General features: G+C 35.7%; 2 protein-coding genes across 11 annotated transcripts in view; one reads left to right on the forward strand and one right to left on the reverse strand.

The window, feature by feature from the left end:
* LOC113508766 (protein HIRA homolog) overlaps nucleotides 1-4,669 on the reverse strand; it is a 27,353-nt gene extending 22,684 nt beyond the window's left edge. The window contains 1 exon segment of the mRNA XM_026891851.1: nucleotides 117-4,669. Coding sequence (XP_026747652.1) covers nucleotides 117-213 — 97 coding nt within the window. The 5' untranslated portion in view covers nucleotides 214-4,669.
* The window catches only part of LOC113508768 (solute carrier family 2, facilitated glucose transporter member 1-like), a 22,250-nt gene extending 5,443 nt beyond the window's left edge, over nucleotides 1-16,807 (forward strand). For 6 of the 10 annotated variants that reach the window (XM_026891858.1, XM_026891860.1, XM_026891856.1 and 3 more), the window contains exons 2-13: nucleotides 4,676-4,776; nucleotides 7,083-7,335; nucleotides 7,685-7,831; nucleotides 9,785-9,945; nucleotides 10,958-11,082; nucleotides 11,416-11,556; nucleotides 11,987-12,124; nucleotides 12,718-12,923; nucleotides 13,523-13,735; nucleotides 14,058-14,160; nucleotides 14,416-14,584; nucleotides 15,024-16,807. In XM_026891858.1, the coding sequence (XP_026747659.1) occupies nucleotides 7,306-7,335; nucleotides 7,685-7,831; nucleotides 9,785-9,945; nucleotides 10,958-11,082; nucleotides 11,416-11,556; nucleotides 11,987-12,124; nucleotides 12,718-12,923; nucleotides 13,523-13,735; nucleotides 14,058-14,160; nucleotides 14,416-14,584; nucleotides 15,024-15,132 (1,542 nt within the window). In that variant the 5' untranslated portion in view covers nucleotides 4,676-4,776; nucleotides 7,083-7,305 and the 3' untranslated portion in view covers nucleotides 15,133-16,807. Of the gene's footprint in view, nucleotides 1-4,675; nucleotides 4,777-4,806; nucleotides 5,219-7,082; nucleotides 7,336-7,684; nucleotides 7,832-9,784; nucleotides 9,946-10,957; nucleotides 11,083-11,415; nucleotides 11,557-11,986; nucleotides 12,125-12,717; nucleotides 12,924-13,522; nucleotides 13,736-14,057; nucleotides 14,161-14,415; nucleotides 14,585-15,023 lie in introns of those variants that run through there. The other 4 variants (XM_026891855.1, XM_026891863.1, XM_026891862.1 and 1 more) reach the window with 2 other exon arrangements.
* The last annotated feature ends 1,249 nt before the right edge of the window (nucleotides 16,808-18,056 follow it).

The raw sequence follows: 18,056 nt of genomic DNA on the forward strand, positions 1-18,056 counted from the left end.
ATCGAACCCGTGCCAAGTCGTGCATATTGGCTTTTCCGTGACGACCTCAACTATTAGGTGATACACTGTAAAAGCTTTTGAAGTCACACGAGAAATTTAGATAGTATTGTATTTACCGAACTTGGCGAGTGCTCCACACATTCGCTCCTTTCTCATGCCCGTGTCCGAACGAGAGGTGCCAGAGTCCCGTAAATCTTGCGTTGCTTCTTCCATTGCCTTGGCACTCAAACTAACACAATACTTTCAACTGGACAAGGACACACAATAGGCTAATGTATATAATCTCATTGTACTGAATATTAGTAGGTATGCCGGAAAGCCGAATCACGTGAATAGATACAGAACGGGTTTCAATCATTCAAGCCAAAGGGTGAACCGGAATATTGGATCCCGGTCTTTTCCGTAACACTTCAATTAGTGCAAATAGAATAATAATATGATTTTCGTAATTTTGAGTCTATTATAATATTTTCAATAGCATTTTATTTGTTATATATGTTGACTCTAAACCATAGCAAAGAACTTTACTGTTAAATTAAAATACCTTAATTTCCATGGAATTCGATTCAGAAGCCTGTAATGAACCAATTACTTCCATATATTGCGCATAAAATGGTACACCATGTAGAGTCGGGCGTATTTTTTTTATGAATTTTAGTCGTAAACCTACTTAGTTTAAAGTTTGGTAATGAAAATATTAACGAAGACTGGTGCGAAACTCTTCTTTGATCTACATGACTTATCAGTGACCTGATAACGCAGCACGTTAGTAGGGCAAACGTTGTGTTAGATGATTTATGAGTCTAATTATTCACGCCTGAGTATTAATATTATAAGCATATATTTCTAATTAAAATGTTTATATTATATAATTAGTTGGAAAAATCTCAACTCATTGCATTAATTCTTCTCATTAGAAATCTATTCGTGTATCGATATTTAAGTGAAGGTCCGACACCCTTCCGCTTTCTCCATTAAAATTTTATCGAAATCGGTCCAACGGTTTTTATAGTTATAAACTGCATTGTCATCGTGTTTTAAGCTACTCTGAAAATTTCAGCCTCCTAGCTTATGAGGAAGTGCCTCCAAATTGTGTTGCAAAAAACCAACCGGAATGAAAACAAAAAAGAAAAGTGAGTGTATAAAAACGTGGAAAAAAGAAGAAAATAAAGAAGTGAAGCTCTTGTAGGATTCAATTAGAGCTGTTCTTATATTTGTCTTTCTATGCCTTTATGGAGATTTTGTTTTTTCTCTTTTGTTTGGACAGTTACTTTATGTTGAAACTTTCATAACTCGAAATAAACTCAATTTTGTACCACTCGCAAGGAAATGCAAACGTGAGCTATATAATATATGCCAAGGGGTCAATAAACTCTAGCTCAGCATACTTTGTTATCTGATGGTAGATTCCACTGAAATTTCCTCCTTTTTAAAGCTCTCACTTCTATTAACAGTTCCCTCAAACCATGAAGCTTTTTTTGCGAAATGGTAATTTGCCCATGTTGATAGAAACACTTAAAATGTAAAAGAAAGCCACCTTTTCTCCACATAAATTGCTTTAAAAGGGGGCTATTCAACAGTTTATTTATTCACTTGTCTGAGCCGCAATTGTTTGTTCCAACTACTGACCCATTTTGTAAACAATGCTTCATGTTTCTTATTATTATTCTGTCTTGAGGAACTCTTTTCCGAAAAGTCTTATTTTTGAGGAACCCGGTTAAGTTTAGTTAGTTTTGAGGAGCTATTTGTAATTGCCGGTAAATCAAAATACAGCTTAGAGAAACGTTGCAAAGCTTCAGCACGTCTGTAATTATGCCCACATAAAGCAATTCTATTGTTTCTTTAAAAATATTCGGTGCTACGCATCTGTCTTGGAAACGCAGTCTAATGTCGTTCAGTATTACGCATATGTGCTTGTGTAATTTTGTGATGTCTACGTAACCTTTGTTCCGCAGAAGTAAACATGCCGTCCACCACGTTCTGTAGTCCCACTGCCACTGCTTAAAGTAAGGCTGTTGCAGTTGTCGAAGCGAGACAGCATTAGACACGGTGTAGAGCGCTGTCTCTCTTCTTCAACTGCAACGATGTTATCTGAAGAGGTGCTAGTACCTGGTTGGTGTGCCGCACGTGTATCAGCATCGTATGACTCTCCTTTGTTTTCGGTCACGTGTGAAACTTCGATTGTTGACCGTTACCACATTAATAATAAACGTATTTTCGATTTCAACGTGGTTCTCCTTGTTTAAGTTTTAGGTAGCGAGGATGTTTGTTATGACATGTGCCCGGTCATCCGTTTTCGATAAATTCTTGGTGTTAGGTGTTGGCCGGGAAATAGAAGAATAATAACGCATGCTTGTCTGCTATTCGATATTGACGCTGTTATCAAAGGTTGGCTGCTCTATGTCCAATCATGTCATGTTATATTGTATGTCTGTAATTCTTTTTGTTTTCCTCTGTCATACAACTTCAGGCTTGTTAAAGTGTTAGTGATGAATTAGCAATAAGTTCAAAGCTTAGGACTTACCACCGTTACGACCGCAAGTTGCTGATATTTTCTCATTTCACGAACAAATTAAAAACAGTGCAGCGTCGGTTCGTTCTTAACGATACCCTAGGGACCGAAATTATTCTGGCTATCCCAATCAATACGCCTTAGTAAACCGTTGTTAAATCAAAAGGTATGATCCTCCTCCTCACTAAAATCGATGCCTTTTATTCACTGACGAAATTCTGCTACTAATCATTACATTAGATGCATGCTGGTGCTTCATGCACGGTGATCTGACCTAGTTCGTTTAATAAGCCGTTGGAGAAATCGCATGCTTCAATCTTGAATTGTTGTGTACAGATGGCACTACTGCTACATTCCCACTTCAAGAGGTGTTGGTAGGTCCCCTGCGTTACTTGCACTGATAGCCGAGTGGTTGAGGTCTACCACCACGCCAAAACTACTGACCGCTGTCGCGGGTTTTGATCTCCGTTTAGGATAAGCATTTGTGTGATCCGCGAATGCTTGTCCTGAGTTTGGGTGTCTTTGTCCATGTGACTAAATTTTTATCGATATGATTCAGTTCTTAAATGCGAGAGTTGTATTAAAAAAAATAGACATGAACATTCAAGCAGTTCCTACAGTCGTTAATTCTTTTCTCACAGTTAGCAACATGATTGAATGATTGACTTTCATCAGACAATAAGGTGAATTACGCTGTACAAAGTAAACAATCTTTGTTTTACACTTAGGTACCATTCATTGTATCTGCGTAGTTGTCAATGTGTGTACTAAGAGTACTTAGTGTGTCCTTTGTTTTAGTCACAATGAATTAGTTAAATATTGATACAATTGCGCTTTATACCCTTTTGTTGTTCTAGTAGCTGTTTGAGATGCAATTGAGATAATTATGAATTAGTTTTCCGACTTGAAGGACAAATCCATGTCCTTACTAATGTTACTGTGATGCTGACTATCTATTGCTTAATGTTGAGGCATGTGATTCCCACATTGAAGATACACTGTGTTTTGTTGATTATCTCAATTCTAACCTTTCAATTCATAACATGTTTTTCTCCAGTAAAAGAACACATGCTCCAAACCCGTCGATGTCCTTTGGACTCTTTAATATTATATTATCTGTTTACATTATTAAATGATGCAACGGTTTACTAAAGCGTATTTATCGGGCGGCGATTTGACGCTGCAGGGTCACGAGTTCGACACGCGACCTCGCTGCGTCAGCTCATGATTAAGGCCCCCGGTTAGGTCCAAAACTAGTCGAGCAACCCCGTTGCACCATTTCAAAGTGAATCAGTTTCACTATAGTAACTAAATAATATGTATTTACTTTATTAGTAAACCGTTGAACTGGTTATTATAAAATGGTATGCAATTCCTTATCACGATACGCAAACGAGCTAGTTTCATAAATCATTGAGATCAACAGCTAAAAAAAACATTGAAAATCGATTGCAGAAAGTATCTGCAACTGGATTACCTTTTAATATCGTTTTGAAGTGATAAACTTGATCAGGCTCATATTTTCTGCAGTCAGTTTTTACTGCTTTTCTGCCCACTTGAGAAGGTCCTTATTACGTTTTATTATAATCGATATCTGTTTATATTACTTTCACTAGATGTTTACTAAAAATGCTTGCTTCAGATGTTTTAGTGTTACGTGATTCGGGTCTATTTATGTATGACCTAGTCTTTTCAGGTCACGCACCTCCGAGGCGCACAAACAAAAACATTAATACAATAGAAAATCAACATTAAGACCTATATCTTACGACTCTCCGTCTGTTGTCTTTCAGCTAACTAATTAAACTTCTAAAATAAAGTTGGAATTCAATTGTTTTTGTTTTTGTTTCTACTCGGAAGGTTCGTAGATCTGTACCTGTATTATGATCTGTTAAATTCGGTCTGGCCCGCTAGACAAGTGACATTAGTATAAGGGCTAACACTGATCACCCGCGAATGGCCCGAATTTTTGAAAATTTCAATGTTTGATCAGCGCTAACGCTTGTAAAATCGACTGTTGTCTACGGGACCAAGAATGTTGTCACAGCCAAAGAAGGACACACACTATCTGCCTTGGAGTACGTTGTCTCGTTCCCACAGTGACAGCACCGTTTTGACAGATCATAATGGGTGTTCAGTCATTGAGCATGCGCATGATTGCAGGTTGGTAGCTGGGCTCGCGTCATCTCTAGCGCTTATACTGCTCGAGTTCTTCACTTTCCTGTCCGGACTAACAATGTTCTCGTCTTCATCCTGTCTTGTCTGTATCCTTTGATAACGCTTTGACCTGTTGTGCTGAATGCTGGTGTATTGTTATATGTAGAATGTTTAACTGTTGGACCTAGTAGGCTGATGCTTACTCTTCTATGATGATAACTCGGTGGACAAAAATCCACCAAATACGATAGCGAATGGATATTTTGGACAGGTGTACATCGGTATCCAATGGTCAGATTTTGTCAAAAAACGATAGTCCAGAATTTTATACAATTTTGATTGACCATCCATTGACCTTATATTGCAGTATTAAACTTTCCAATATTAATCCATAGCCACTTAAAACGGAACTTTGTCAAAAGCGTGGCCTACTAGGTCTGTAGGTTACCTAACCGTTCATGTATGTTATTTAATTGTGTACTATCTCTTATTTTAGTACGTAACGAGTATGTTTTGAAAAGAAGTGATTATATTTGGCAAACAAATGTTGTACGTTTAACTTCAACTTTAATGTTTGTTTTTGCTTGCAAGTGTAGATAATTATTATGTCATTCATCAGTAGTAGCAAAGGTCAGTAGTATGACCATTAAACGAGTTGTAATACTGTTTGAACTGAATACAAAGGGAGTCTGTTTCATATTACGTTTATCATTTTAATGCTCTTTAAGGGGTCTTTGCTCCATATTGGGACAGTTACAGGCTTGTTACTTTCGTAACTTTTATTTGGGTTTAATAGCAAGAAATGTAACGGAGACACTGTATGATAAATATGTTTTTATATTTCGATACCCTATCAACAAAATATTTTTTTTTTAAGCTGAGAATCGTTGAGCTAAAACCCCTAATATTTAAATTTGAAAGCGATCTTTAATTTTATATTTGATTCAATTTTGTTCTTAAAACACATAGTTAAAGGATTTCTATACTCAGTACTCAATACTTAATCAATTTTTTATTGCGTTCCATATTATTATTACTCAGAGATGATAAAAATTAAAACATGTTAAAGAATAATATGGGCCCTGTTGGGCGCCCTGATTCTTAGTGTAGTATCATCAGCTCAGCTTTTGGAATGCCTAGTTGAGTTGCCCACAATTGATTTAAAACTATGTGGGGATCAAAGACCTTATTAAACACAAAATATTGTGTAGGGGCTTTTGTGCCCTATTTATATTTGTTGAGTTCTTTGTAGGGTTGACACGCTACTTTAGCACTTGTGGAGTCTTTGGTATATTCTTAAAGTTCTCTTTAAAACGACATCACTCGCACCTGAGTGACGAAGTTTTATTAAGTGTAACAAGTAAATAAATAATATTTAACCTTACAAAACATACAACCGACTTCAAATAAAAACTACTGAGCCTAACTTGATGAAAATGGGACCAAGTGATAGCTATTTCACGTCAAATAAAAAAAGAATCAACACAATTGGTTCTTCCAGTCCGAATTTCTAAAGTAAAAAACCATAAAAACAATATATTGAGAACCTCCTCCTTTTAAACTCTGTTAATAAATATCCTATTCTCTCTAAATCAATCAAAACGCCGGCAAATATGCAATCGGCGTGATACTATACGCGCCTTATATAAAACACCTTACATAAAAATAAAATCCATTATATGTTATTAAACTAGGGCAAAGGTTATTCATATCGATAATAGTATGATGATGTTTTACTTTTATTGAAAAGTTATAGCTCATTATTTTTTATTACCTTTTTATGATTCCGATAGCTGTATTATAAAAGAATGCATCGCGCGTTTATACTGTGAACTTACTAGCTCCATTTGCTTTTATGTCAAATAAAAAGTTACGAATCGGAATGAATAAGTTAATGGCTTACAAACACTTAACGATCTTATTCAAAACACAGTGATAATATAAAATTTAACCGAATGCGAAAACACCCTCATAACGCCGGCTTCATTCAGTACGTGCTACTATGACACTACTATCATTTGTCATTTCGTGGCCAATTAATTTATTTTTGTTAAAATATAGTTTTTTTAGTGTCGAGGTTTACCACTTACACAGGCCACGACCTGAAAGAATGCTATTAGAATTAACAAAAACGCTCATAAATCACAATTTACTGGACTGAGCCAGATGCCAGATGCTAAAATACTGGTCTGCTAGCATAAATTTGGTCGGAACATACATGTCTTTCTTCTGGGCATAAGGCCATACCGAAGAACATGAACGAGTAGTATCCTCACGCGTACCATTGTCAGAGAAGCGAATCAATTTTTTTTCAATTTTCTTACTATGAAGTGTCACCCCTAACACTTGCATTTGGGTATAAGAACAAATAACTTAACTATCGTTTTCAATAACCTCCTTAACAGTATATCAGCAACTGCCGGCCACGGCTCAGCCTCAATCGCCTTAACGTACTTCGTTCTAGACGGCTGGCTCTGTGACTGGTACTGGCCGATATTCGTCCTCTGTAGTGTTGTGCCTTCGTGCGTCGATGTCGCCGTTGCGTTCCTCACTATGTGCTCTGTCAAGTGGTGATCTGTGATCGTGATTTGACTTTTTAAGTTCGATATTTAAATTATATTATAAGAAATAAAAGAATGAAGCTGAAGGATTTTATTAATTTGTTTGTAAGTTGATTTCTTAACTTTGAATTATGTTTTTTTTTGTTTTATTCTTTTTGTTGCAGCCAGTATTTATTGCTTAAATGTGGTATAGATGTATATTCATGTTGTCCTTGTCTGTGCAAATTATACCTACAATAATTACTAGTATTATTTCTAGTAATTATGTCTGTTGTAAATCATTCCAAGTACTTACGCATAAATCACTGTTTTTACTTCATAATAATGTTTAGCAATTTTAGCTACCCATTAATTAAATTACTAAGTAGTTCTCTGAATGAGGATATTGTAGGAATTTAAATTGTACAAATACTTTGCTTATAATGTTATTTAAATATCTACGAACAATTTCCAGATAACCACCGAGCACCAGCATCTAACCACATCGCACGACTACAAGGGGGGATGGTCCTTCTACTTGGTGCTTGCCGGGATAGTCACCACACTGGGCTCGTCGCTACCTGTCGGATACAATATAGGAGTTGTTAATACGCCAGCTGAGGTTAGTACATACCTAAACGAAATTTAATAGGAACATTTCGCTACTCCGATATGATAAAAAACGTTGAAAAAATTGTTTATTTCCATCCGTTAATTAAAAAATATTACGAATTATATTTGAAGAGTTGTGAAACCCTCCGTCAGTAATCGTTATATTTGTTCTGTCAAAGAATCTGCTAGTGCCGTCATGAGCCCCATGAGGTTTGACTTGAAGAACTAAATCGATTTTTTCACTTTTTATTCTTCACCATTAAATATAGTTCCGCAATTTGATTATCTGAAATCATTCATCATCATCATCATGTAAACTTTTATCTTAATATTACCTTATAATTAATCTATAATCAAACAAATAAATACAATAAAACCTCATCATCAAATCACAATCTTGCTACATATAATAAAAATCACACCGGTAACTCCTTAAAAAATTGCATTACCTTTATATAAGCTTTGCTGACGTCAGTGCAATAAGAAAGCAATTAACTTCACGTAGGCTTCACGATCTCTTGTAGGCAAGTAACCAATTGTAGCGTGAACCTACAAGTATGATTGATTTCCAATTTATCGGCACAGCATGTAACATGTAACCATTAAAATTGTATACTAATTACTTCGTCCACTGATCATAGCAAGGTAACTGAGGTAATTACTAGGGAATAAACAGTGAAATTCAAAAAGTAAAGCAAATAGGTCAGGCACTACCTCGACCGATCGTTTTTTTTTCAAGCTTAATGAAATTAATTGTTTCTTTGTGATTTGATTTTAAGTAGGTACGGAGGGCTATAATAAAACACAAATTTTATGAATGGTAAATTATTGTCGCCTTCACCGTCGGGTTATGTTAGCCCAATACATATATTCTTATGTCATATTATGAGCTCATGCTACCCGGTGCTATGTAAACCTTATTTAATGTTTACATAGCATTAACATTTGAATGTTCATTTCTAATTTCCGAATTGAAAGCCAGTAATCTGCTACGAACTGTAGACTATGAAGCTGACTGGTGTTTTATTAAGCCTAATTCACGTGACTCAACGCATTTAGTAGATTATGGGCAATAGCACGTTTCTTTTATGGCTGCGTGTATGCATTTGTAATATAGGGTTAAAATGGGAGCGCTACACGTCAACATTTTGTTTAAAGTCAGGAAAGGTTTTTGTTGATAAATGAATTTTAATACTGATCGGGGGTTCGGTACGGTTTATAATTTAGTGGTGTTTCAGGATTTTATTAGGTTATTTGTTATTGCTAACATACGGAGTGTTCCTTGGTACCTTATCAATATATAACTGTTAAAATTTAAAATAATTCTACACGTGAAGACTTGTAATTGGTTTTTTGTCAACTATAGTTGTTTATTTATTAAGTTTTATCTTTTAAGCTGTAAGTCCTCCACAGTATAATAAATAAATATATGATCCCGAGTTGATTTGCTACATTTAATATATGATAACCAAAATTTTTCATTCCATTTGAGTTTCCTTTGTACGTATAATTTTGAAAGTAATTTTATTGTGTTGAATACAACAATGCGATGTCATTTGTTAACTTGTTTTCCACAAATACGAAATATTGTTTATCATTGAATCTGTGGGACGGTCACGCTCATTTACTTATCATGAACAATGGAAGGATGCACATTGTTTCGACAAAAAAAAATAATTTCAATGAATTTTCTGCTTTTGTTTTTCCTTATAAATATTTATCCGCGGTGCATTGAAAGGTATTTTATTATATAAATTTTAGAGAAAACACATTGTATTAAGATAATGGTACGTGGTAGGTTCACTTGGAGCAATAACCTATGTAAATTAATTAGAAATTTAACATCAATCAAATTAAAATTAAAATAAATGCCATCACAAAATACCTCAAAAATATCATGACGAAACTTGCGCGAAAAGGCTCTATTTTTTTTTTTAAGTTTAATTCTTTTTTCTTGGTTCAGGTAATAAAAAAGTTCTGCAACGAGAGTTTCATAAGCCGCTACGACGTGGTGCTGACTGAACAATGGCTGAACGTTCTCTGGTCTTCTGTAGTGTCCATCTTCATTGTCGGCGGATGTACCGGCTCTATACTCGGCGCTGTGCTCGCCAACAGCTTGGGCAGGTACGTGATGACTTAACATATATTTCTCTAGTTTTATCCCTTGGAATAGGGTTTTAAATATAAACTCCACACAAAACTCCTTAAAGTTTAAACCTTGAAAAACGATAGGGTTTTGGTAGCAATCGTTAGTAATTAAGCTCAAGTATTGTCCATTTTTAATATTTTATTCATAAAAAATCAGGTGTTTTTGGGGGAGCCTAGTCACTGAATTCGTTGCCGGTAGTCTATCATAGGGTGACAACTCCACACCATATTGGCTTTGTAGATTGGTAGATTTTGAAAGTGAGGCTTTTTCGTCCACGACAATTTTAGAATCGTTTGTGCAAGTTTTAAATCATATATGCTTAACCTTCCTCTCTATTGAATCGAGACGAATGAATTATTTATGCTAGGCATAAATCGAATTCAATACACACATTTATATTATTAAATGACGCAATGGCTTACTCTCATTTATCGAGATTGCCCGACTAGTTTCGGTACCAGTCGGAGTCTTTAATCATGAGCTGATGCAGCGGCAGCGGGGTCGTAGGTAAACTATTTCATCAGCTCTATAAAGTTTCTATAAAAAATACTATACCCCGTGATTTTTTAGTCGTCTTACAAAAGCAGCCCAGTTCTTGTATCCAATGACTAGAACACGTTCATGATAAAAAACAGGTATTTAAAAATGCAATTTTTATTCAATATTATGAGGCAATTCGTAGTTTTAGAAACACAGCTCTGTTGCGAGCGCGGTCCGAGCCTTGTAACAATGGTGAGGGGCGCGGGCGGCGGCGTTTTTATCATTTTTAACAGGATGTTTAAGATTTCTCATGTTTCATTTTTCTTCGTACCTATTATCTTAGTAGAAGATAAAAAAAAAATCGCGCCTAGGGGTATTTTATGTCGGATACATGAACTGGGCTACTTTTGTAAGACGACTAAAAAATCACCGTGTATATAAATGTAGGTATGTTATTAAACTATGCCTGCTAACGATGTATCAATTGAAATGTATATTTTGTTATAGAAAAATGGCAACTGTAGTGACGAACGTGCTATCGGCTGCCGGCGCCCTGCTCTTTCTCTTGTGCGAAAGAGTTAACTCCGTAGAACTGCTAATATTAGGGAGATTACTAGTCGGCTTATCTGGAGGTGAGATATCATACTGTACTGGTGTGAATGTTGGAATAAAAGTATGCTTGCATTCAGAAGAATAGAAGATGGCAATGTATTGATTAACATCTTTTGACAAAGTAACAAATACAAAAATATGAAAAAATGGTTTAAAAAGCCTTTCGAGTACAAACGTTACGCAAGCTTAAACAAAAGAGAATAAAGGAGTCAAAAAGTTCTCTTTCAAGAACAAAAAAACCTTTCGGTGTTACCCGACTAGACAATCTTTTAAAACAACGAAGCCTAAAATGTAACTATTAAAATTTAATTTTCTTTTTTATCGCTTCTAAAACTAAGACATAATTCCTCCAGGTCTAACCACCAGCATAGTGCCCATGTACCTGACCGAGCTGGCGCCGCTGAGGCTGACGGGGGCGCTGGGCGTGGCCTGCCCCATGGGCGTCAACGTCGGAGTGCTGGTCGGACAGGTCATGGGATTAGATTTTATATTGGGTAAGTTTCAACAGATAATGTCGATTTTAAAATGGATGTACTACTGTGTTTCTAGAGCTGTTTCTACTTCACTGCTAGAATAAATAGAAAGCAATGAATGGCGGGCAATATGAGGTGCTGTCTGTAGTAATATTTTGTGGCGTTCGACAGGGCTATGTCGTAGCCTATCGTGAATGAATGAATTTATGTTTTTACATTACGGCGTAGAAAGGAATAAATGTCAGTTTACACCAACATCACTATAGTAAAATCCCGAGTCGTGGTATATAAATTTTATGAATGACTGGAGATTCGAAATAGCGAGAAAATTACTGCAGCTGTATACTCGTACATGTATGTATATTTGATCCGATCACTACAGTTTTTATTGCAAGTTTGTACATTTTATTGGTAAAAGTGATGTCTTATATTGTTGTTTGTTTGTCCCCAGGTCGTAATGAGGACTGGCCCTACCTCCTGTCCGTCTACGCGATACTAGTCATTATATGTTTACCATTGTTATTTTTACTGCCAGAGAGCCCAAAATACTTATTCGTAGTTAAGAAAAATGAGGAGAGAGCTTTAAAAGGTAACTATCTCTTATTATATCCTGCTTTTTAAATAATATTATGCTAAGTCCTACGTCCGTTGTCGATAAGTGCGTTTTTCCCTTGCACCAACGATGATGAAGCAAGTTTGTTGTTTATCGTCTCACAATTGATTGCGTCGGACCGCTGTTGTCACGTTATAGCGGAAGACAGGTGTCTGGCGGTGTGTGCTCGTTTGTGATATCGAGTATCGTGGGACTCTGACTTAAGATATTATTGACGTCACAGTAATACTTTTGTCTCGATTTTTTTGAAGTGATGACTTCTTATGTACGTTACGTAACGCGACAGAGCGTATACCTGTAAATGTCACTGTGATTCCCACGTTTCTATACATTCACTTTTTTGTTTATTTGTCTGTTGTTGCGGTTGTATTTTTGCAACTCAATTTTGAGGCACTTCACGATAAGTTAGCAGGTTTAAATTTTCAGGGTAGGTTCAAATCTGATGACAATGTAATTTACAACTACAAAAACTTCTGGACCAATTTTGATAAAATTTTAATGGATAACTTGAATTTTTAGATTTTTTTCACATTTTTTTGAAATGTCTGTATTGTTTTCCATCCGTACAGAACTGAGCCGGCTGCGCGGCGTATCCCCGAGCGTGCTGTCGGAGGACACGGAGCTGCTGCGGGAGGAGCTGCGCGCGGCGGAGGCGGCGCGCGCAGGCGAGGCGGCCTGGCCCCTGGCCGGCCTGCTGCGGGACGCGCGGCTCCGCCTGCCGCTGCTGCTCACCTGCGCCATGCAGGCCGGCCAGCAGACCAGCGGGATCAACGCCGTGAGTCACTCTCTTATGCTAGGAAAAGAAACAAACAAAAAGACAGAGACAACACATGCATGACAAAACGAAATAGAACAACAAAAAAATAGCAGAAAAAAAGCGTGTAGCAATTCATATACTTATGTATATGAACTTTTTTCATATACATAAGTATATGAATTACGGAATGCGTGGATAAGAGACGGTCTGTGCCCGAGTCTTTCCTATCGATGCCAGGCTCGATTATAGCTAGAATTTTGAAATTTTCACTCGTGATGTATTTCTGCATAATGTATCTCTACTTCTATAACAATAAATATTGATCGAAATTTCGCAATGTTTTCACTTTCATATTTTTTCAGGTTTTTTTCTCACCCAACCGATTTCTATAGGTTTAGCCTATTTGTACGTATCCAAAGTATCGGAAATCTGACTGGCCGGTTTCTGATGGTCTAGCGATAAATAACCAGAATGGGCAAAACATGACGTTTTTACTTCGAAACATTTATTATGATGTATGAGGCGTAATGTATGTGATTCGTAGGGCACATTTCAACTATAAATGCCACAGTATTTTAAAACTACATCTACCTAACTAACCTCATCCATGTTCCCAGGTATTCTACTACTCGCAAACGATCTTCAAGCAAGCTGGCCTGTCGGTGAAGAACTCGCAGTACGCTACAATAGGGTGCGGGTTCATCAACGTGTGTACGGCGGTGCTGATGCTGAAGTTGTTGCCGATGTACGGGCGCCGGCCGCTGTTACTCGGCTCTATATTCAGTGCCTCCGTCATACTGGCCGCCTTGGCTGTCTGTATGATATTTATGGTGAGTTCTTTAACATTTATATATAGGTATAGCATCATCTTTGCCTTTTGATGTAGTAGAAAGTACTGTTTTTTGTTATAGCGATATCTCGTTTATTTAAATTAAGTTATTCATAGTATAAATACCTTTTACTTAATGGTCGTTTTTAAGACAATTTAAGATGAAAGAAGCAATAGTAAAATTGCTTCTTTCGTATTTCTATGGGTTTTTTCCAAGCTATGTTAGGACAGAGTTCCAGTCTAAGCAGATTACACCTCTGGTATCCAAGGTACTCAATATAAGGTAGTTACAAAATGTTAAATGCAAAATGGTTTTGTTTCAGAACGTAGTGTCGTGGATGCCGTATGTCTGCATGATAGCCGTGCTGTCGTATGTTCTAGTCTATGGTCTAGGCCTCGGGCCCATACCTTACTTCATTGCCTCAGGTAATTAGTAATTATAAATGCGTATAATTATAGAAAATATAATCAGTATATTAGATGTTGAGTTGCAAGTATTCACCCGTGTTTTTCTATGCCACTTTACCCAATGTTTTTTTTATAACTCTTAAACTGAAGATTAGTATCACGTATTTTATTTACAGTACGATACTTTTTAATTGTTTTTAGCCTCTAAGCTTTCCTTAAAAATAAATCAATACTAAAATAGCGACATCCTTCATAATAATATTGAATTTACAGAGATATTCGAGGTGGGTCCTCGCCCGGCGGGCATGGCGTGGGGCTCGCTGGCCAACTGGGGCGGTAACTTCCTGGTGGGCATGTCGTTCCCCAGCATGCGCGAGGCCATCGGGCCCTACTCCTTCCTCGTCTTCTCCGCCGTTACTGCGTGTCTCTTCATCTTCCAGAAGTAAGTGGATATTTACTGGTAAATTATAATTTTTAAGGGAAGTTAAGGGAAGGGTGTTTCTTTGAGCAATAGCGCTTAGGGAGCGGTGATTGCGTGAGGATTATAACCTGAAAAATTGGTATTTGAATTCGATTTTTTTTGCTTATCTCCTACAGACGTATTTAAGAACATTGTCACACAGAGCACTCACTTTTAATGTGCTGTTTTCATTATTCCGCTTGAAAACACGTAATTTTGTCTGTCGGTGAATCCTTAATTAATTAATTAATCGCAAATGATAAAGGTTCTCAATTTCGAATACCCAGTGCAGCTCAAACCTATGTATAAGTTAGTAGCAAGCAATTACAAAGATAAAACTTTCAGTGTTCACTTGTTTCCTCGTTGAAACTGCTTGTAGCTAGAATGGTTAGCTTTATTTAATAAACACATTATCCCACAGAATGTACTTCCCTGAGACTCGGGGCAAGACTCCCGCTCAAATAACGCAGCTCTGCAGCCGCGGCATGCAGTCCAAGCCGCTATTGGTACAAGATAACTCACACGTATGACGTCATCATCCACGCTACTGACGTCACTATCCACGCGCACACGTGGCTTCACCTTTTACGTATGGTTTGAATGGAGAGTGGAAGAGTAAGACTTGTTATATGTATTACGCTTATATGCCTTTGCAGATCGGTGACTGTAGGGTTGGTATGACAGAAATAATATATTATATACAAACAATTAATATGAATTGGGTTCCTTATTGTTTAACAAAAAGATTCTTAACAATAGATTTAAATACGTTATTCAAATATTGCACGGAGGTCTGTGTAATATTTGTCATTTAGAACTATGTCGGTTAAAATTGAAATACTATATACGTATATAGTATACGTGTAGTTAGAATTATTTGACTTATAAATATCCTTAAAAATTATAATATACTTATATGTCACGCACAAAATATTTTATATCATAGTTCTATGTTCTATATAGTACATGAATATGTATGACGTACGATGATATATCATAGTCAGTTGAGACCAATACTGCCTTCATAACTAAATAAGTTGCTCAATTAAAATACAGTTGAAATAACACAAAATAGAGACATAGATTGACTATAGTTACTAGTTACAATATAGTTAATTATTGTTTAACAAACTAATTAATAAAAAGACAGGTATTTTCGAGTATCATACAATATCTAGATAGTGTTCAGGGACTAAAACATACAATTATGTCAATATTAAACATATTTAAAAAGTAAACATATTTAAGTACATGGAAATGCCGTGTCTTCTATATTAGAGCTATGAATCTATAGTTTCATTCTATCTCAGTAGCATTTATAAAAAAAAATCTCTCAACTTTTTTCCAACATATATATGTGGGCTATATTCGTTTCATGTAGGGATATCATTAGGGCAATATTATGTTTCACTTATCGAACAATATGATGGAACAATCTTAGTTGGAAAGCATTGACACTGATCAACCACAATGGAATACATAAACTGGCTGGCAAGTGTGATCAAAACGTCATTTGAAGTCTGAACAAAAAAACTTAAAATTCGAAACATTTTACTCTCTTTAGAAATTCTATCGTCGTTCTCATGGACTTTAATGTTTTGACATAAAGTTCAATTCAAATGAATCTTCAAAAATGATTTAGGAAGGCCTATTACAAAAAAAAAATTGTGGTCAAGATCTGTAATTGAAACTCAAAGTTAGGTATCACAGTCGATGTGGAAATGTTTTGTAAGAACAAAATTAGTGGTAGGGTTAGATTAAAATCTCTTAAAACAACAGCTCGTGGTTCTTTTTAAAGTATATATATTATAAATAACTTGTATAGGTAAACTTGAGACGACATGTTTCACAATGTTCGAAAATGTTTCACAAACATTTTCAACAATGTGAATGGCATTCAACTCTTTGAATTTCTGATTTTGGGCTCGATGCTACAGTATTATGTGGTGCTTCTAAATTTTGGCTGAATTGAATCTTCACATCGTTGTTTTTTAATAAATGCGCTTTTGACGTGCTCATTACATGTTTGTTACCATGTGGCTGTGCAATGCAGGGTTTTCAAAAGCGTATAATGAAAATTTGGAATTTCTTGTGATGTGTTTTGTCTCAAGTTTCCTTAAAAGAATAAACTCTTTTTATTCTGTTTTCACTAATAGGCATCTATATTATTATTTTAAGCTAGTCTGCAGATTATCGAATAATATTTTTTATCTATCATCACATTTTTAACATTTCTCATTCACAAATTGACTTTTTTATAGATTTTATTTAAGTAACTTTTTGTACTTAATTATTGTGGTGTAGGCGTTACTTTATTTTATAAGAATGTGATTATGCGTGAAATGTGACCATGCTTCGTAGCGATTTAAATTTTACATAGAACCCGATAATTTATTCGTTCACATTTTCTTCATTAGGCATTTATGTGGGTCATGTTTCTTTTAAATCGCTACGATTAGTCGTACAGTGTGTATCTGGGTTTAGACCCCCTCTTATCATAGCGTACTATTGATTGAAGTGTGCTCAGTACATTATTATTTTGTTTATGTCAAGTAAGTAATTTAGGATATCTGCACGTCTTGACTTTCGATAGTATGCCAAGGACAAATAATAATAATGGGGTTCCGTTGTACAATAGGACCCTGCTGTGTGTCACTTCTATATATCATTGCTAGGTGACTGCAGTAATGAATTTTAATTTTCTATCTATGTTATAATGACTACGGAACCCTTTTTTTCGTGTCTAACGCACTTGAATGTTGAAAAGATATATTTTTCGGTGCCTTATGCTGCATTTACAAATGGAAAAAAGTCAATACAAGAAGAGCAGCGGTACTATCTACATTGTAAAAGCAGAGGTACAGCAATTGAAATGAATATTGTACAATTATTGCTATTAAATTTGTATGACTTATTATTTATCGTTATCGATACTTAATACGAATCAACATTTTGACAGTGAGAATAGTACATATTTTGCTATTGTTTTACATTTGCTAATACGTAATACTACCGCTGTGGGTATTTTATTAATAGTTTTTTTCTATTATATAACATCGGAGAGGTTTTTATTACTATTTGTAATAGATAATGTAAATGTAGCATTAGTATCATTAAGATATTGTATAGAGTGGGGGGAAATAGTTTTTGCCTGCTTATAAATATATTCAAGGAATATTGTACTAAATAATGGTATCCAGAAACTTTGTGTTCATGAGTTTACACTTCTAAGTCTTGAACGCAAAAAAAAACCTTTTTTTTACAAACGTACTGACTGCAAATAATATTAAAATATATCGTTTTTGCAGAGAATACATTTGCTTTCTGGTAAACATTATTTATCAGATAGGTACTATTTTTGAAGCAATTTTGCTTAAATATTTTTATAGGTAAAGAGGTCTATAGTAATTTTCTCTTATGTCACAGAATTAAACAGTTGGTGCTTGCATGTTTA

Source organism: Trichoplusia ni, chromosome 3, assembly GCF_003590095.1.
Source record: "Trichoplusia ni isolate ovarian cell line Hi5 chromosome 3, tn1, whole genome shotgun sequence".
In the NCBI taxonomy this organism is placed as follows: Eukaryota; Metazoa; Arthropoda; class Insecta; order Lepidoptera; family Noctuidae; genus Trichoplusia; species Trichoplusia ni.